General features: G+C 54.2%; 1 protein-coding gene across 1 annotated transcript; it reads right to left on the bottom strand.

The window, feature by feature from the left end:
- Positions 1–262: 262 nt before the first annotated feature.
- Positions 263–2,998, bottom strand: ADRA2C (adrenoceptor alpha 2C). Its single transcript, XM_072861764.1, has one exon. The coding sequence runs from the start codon at positions 2,962–2,964 to the stop codon at positions 1,627–1,629; it is 1,338 nt and encodes a 445-aa protein (XP_072717865.1). The 5' UTR covers positions 2,965–2,998; the 3' UTR covers positions 263–1,626.
- Between the last annotated feature and the right edge of the window lie 392 nt (positions 2,999–3,390).

Raw genomic sequence — 3,390 nt, 5'->3', positions numbered from 1 at the left:
GACCAGTATTACCCCACAAACAGAATACACACCTTGCAGCAGCACAGCTGGAGAAGGGATGTAAATGCTCAGCTGGGTCTTACACTTGGTGTGCATCCAGTGGCGAATGTACAGACAGCAGTCCCTGTCTCATTCTCTTCATTACAGTTTATGACAATTTATAAACCCATGGGAAATACAGTTTGCTTTAATAACTATTCAAACTCTTCTCCCCTCTTCCCTCCCCTCCCCCCAACAGAAACCTCTGAAATAATAAACTAGAAATGCAAACAGGAAAAGGGAAAGAAAGCAACATTAATATTAAAGATTTGGAACAGCTGCACCTTCTTTTGAGATTTGTTCACATACACCACTGACAATCTGCAATGTATGCTTCTCATTAAAAAAATAAATATAAAGGATTTAGTTGCTCTAAGACTGTAAAGACAAATGATTTAAAGACCTTAGTGGTGTGGTGATTGCTCTTCTGAAAATCTGCACAGCAGCCTGCCTCCAACTGCCTGTCTGAGAATGAGAGCAGCACACATCCAGCCCCTGAGATAAGCCTTTTGAAGGGGACTTAAAAAGAGGGGGGAAAAAGTTCCCCAGGGCACATGCAAGTTGAGCTGGTTGGAAATTTGATTTTTAACTCAGAAAATGTTAGGTGAGTTCACCAAAAAGATTTTTTTTCACTACCTGCTCCAAGACAGCAAGGTGCTTAAGCTACTGATCTGACAGGGATGGAGCAGGAATTTACTGCCTGGCGATCCAACTGGGGGAAATAAGGTCATGGGGTGCATGTGCTCTTTTTCATATTTCATGAAAACATGCAAGACTCCCAGGTTTGTCCCACTGACAAATCAAAAATTATGGGAAGATAGGAAAAACATTTCCCATCCAGCTCCACATGCAAAGACCCCTCCAAAAAAAAAAGCCCATGCTTTCTGTTTGACTTAAGCCCTGTGTAAAATCATCATTCAGAAGGTTTTAACAGTACAAAGGTTTATTTAGAAAAGAGTTTGGATTGTTCTTTAAGGTTTTTTTTTGGCAAACATTTAAATCCTTTCGTAACTCAAAAGACTGTCAGTGCCTGGTACTTTGCACTTTCTTTCCTCACACAAGCAGTAAAAGCCAATTTCTTACTGGGACGAGCCCACCATGGGCCCCAGCTGCTCTATTTATAAAAACTCAAATCTCCACCACCACTGCCACTTAGTCCTTTCCTCTTGATGTCTCTGCTTGTTTTCCCACAAAATTCCAGAGCCCATAAAAACTCACTACCTCTCAGACTCAGTGTCTTAGCTTATTTTCCTCTGTGGACTTCCCATGCCCTCCGTCAGGGTTCAAAGATGATCACTCCCCTCCCCGTTCACCCATCCACACTCCAGCACCGCTCCTCCAGCATCGCTCCTCCAGCACCGCTCCTCCAGCACCATGTCGCCATTCTGTACCACGGCGAATGCCCTCAGCCTCCCCGACACCATCCCCGTACCCCACAGCATCACTCTGCTCCACCGAGGGGGCGAGCCCTCTTCCTTCTCTCTAAGCCCAAACCCCATGTTCTCTTCTCTCCCTTCTTTTCCAGCATAGAGCCTTCTCATTCTCTTTTAACTCCACTCCTGCTCAAGACAAATCCATCCCTCCAGCTCAATGCCGGAAGTTCTTCTTCTTCTTCTTAAAGAGAATGTGTTTAAAGGACCTGCGGAAGTCCTGGTTGAAGATGGTGTAGATGACTGGGTTGAGGGAGCTATTGCAATACCCAATCCAGAAGAAGAACTTGAAGAGAGTCTCAGGGACCTCACATGCCTCCCGGCAAATACCATAGAGGCTGTAGCTGAAGAAGAAAGGGAACCAGCAAACTACAAAGACCCCCATGACCACGGCCAGCACAAAAGTGAAGCGTTTCTCCCGGGCCTGGGTGACTTTCTTACGGCAGATGCTGCTACGCTTCCGGCGACGGCGATATGAGAAGAACTGCATGGAGCGATTGCTAGAGCGGGACAGACGGCTACTAGAGTGCTTGGAAGAATATGAGTAGGAGAAGGACTGGCTCTTGCTGCTTTTGCGGGGATGCTCCTCCCGGCTCCGCCTCCGTCTACTCTCCGAGGTGCTGCTCTCCTCCAGCTCAATGTCCTCCAGCTCGGAGGCTTTGCGCCAGTGGTGCACTGAATAATGTCCATTCTCTCCCAGCTGCATCCTCAGGGACGTGCAGCCGCCAGCAGCACGGCTCAAGCCATTCTCAGTCTGGGAGGACCCCTCTGGCATCGTACGCTTCTCAGAGAGGGTCCTGGTCCTTAGCTTGGCCACGCGGTAGATGCGGATATAGACCAACACCATGATGAGGCAGGGGGCAAAGAAAGAGCCAATGCAAGAAGAAAGGATGTACCATGTCTCGTCATTGAGCTTGCACTGGGGAAAGCCATCTCCTTCAGGGTCCCGGTACATGGAGATCAATGGCGGGAAAGAGATGACAGCTGAAATGAGCCAGACAGTGAGGATGATGGCCTTGATCCGCCGGGGGGTCCGTTTGAGGTTGTACTCCACCGCTTGTGTGACTGACCAATACCTGTCGAGGCTGATGGCGCACAGGTGGACGATGGAGGAGGTGCAGAAGAGCACGTCCAGCGCCAGGTAAATGTTACACCAAGCCTTGCCGAAGTACCAGTAATTCATAAGCTCGTTGGCTAAGGAGAAAGGCATGACCAGGGTAGCCACCAGGATGTCCGCGCTGGCCAGGGACACCAGGAAGAGGTTCTGGGGGGCTCTCAGCGCCCGGCTGGTGAGCACAGCTATCACCACCAGCACGTTGCCCACGATGGTGAAGACGATGAGGAAGCCCACCACCGCCGCCAGGCTGGCCACGGCCGCCGGCGAGTAGGGGGAGGGCGGCTGAAGGAGGGCCGCGGAGGACGGCGAGGAGGGGGGCAGCGTCAGGGACTCGTTGGGGGAGCCCAGGCTCGTGTTCACCACCAGCAGCAGATCCATGGTGGGTGTGCGGGGCGCCGGCGTCCTAGAGAGCCCCGCGGAGCCCCCGCCCCGCCCCGCCGCCCCGCCGCCGCCGCCCCGCCGCCCTCATCGCCCCCCGCCAACGGTCCAACGGCCGCCCCGCCGCGCGGCTCCCAACGGCTGAGCCGCCCCGCCTCTCCCCGCCGGCCCCTCAGGGCAGCGCCGGGCAGCGCCGACCCGGCGCGGCAGGGAGCGCGGCAGCGCTGCTTCCGCCCGGCCCCCGGCGAGGGGGCAGCGGGGCACGGCTGGCCCCCGTCGCCCGCCCGGTCATGCCCGGCTCAAGGCAGCCCGCGACTCCAGAGAAGACACCGCCCGGCCAACGGCAGTCCCCGGCGAGAGCTGGATCCTCGCAGGGAGCAGGGTCCGAGGCAGCGGCGGCGGCAGCATCAAATCCCATGGAGAGCG

This window comes from Ciconia boyciana, chromosome 5 (assembly GCF_034638445.1).
Source record: "Ciconia boyciana chromosome 5, ASM3463844v1, whole genome shotgun sequence".
Lineage (NCBI taxonomy): Eukaryota > Metazoa > Chordata > Aves > Ciconiiformes > Ciconiidae > Ciconia > Ciconia boyciana.
The sequence above is the reverse complement of the archived record's forward strand: the minus strand, read 5'-3'. Positions and strand labels throughout refer to the sequence as shown.

Coding starts and splice junctions, on each gene's coding strand:
- ADRA2C (XM_072861764.1), bottom strand. CDS start 2,964: ATGGATCTGCTGCTGGTGGTGAACACGAGCCTGGGCTCCCCCAACGAG.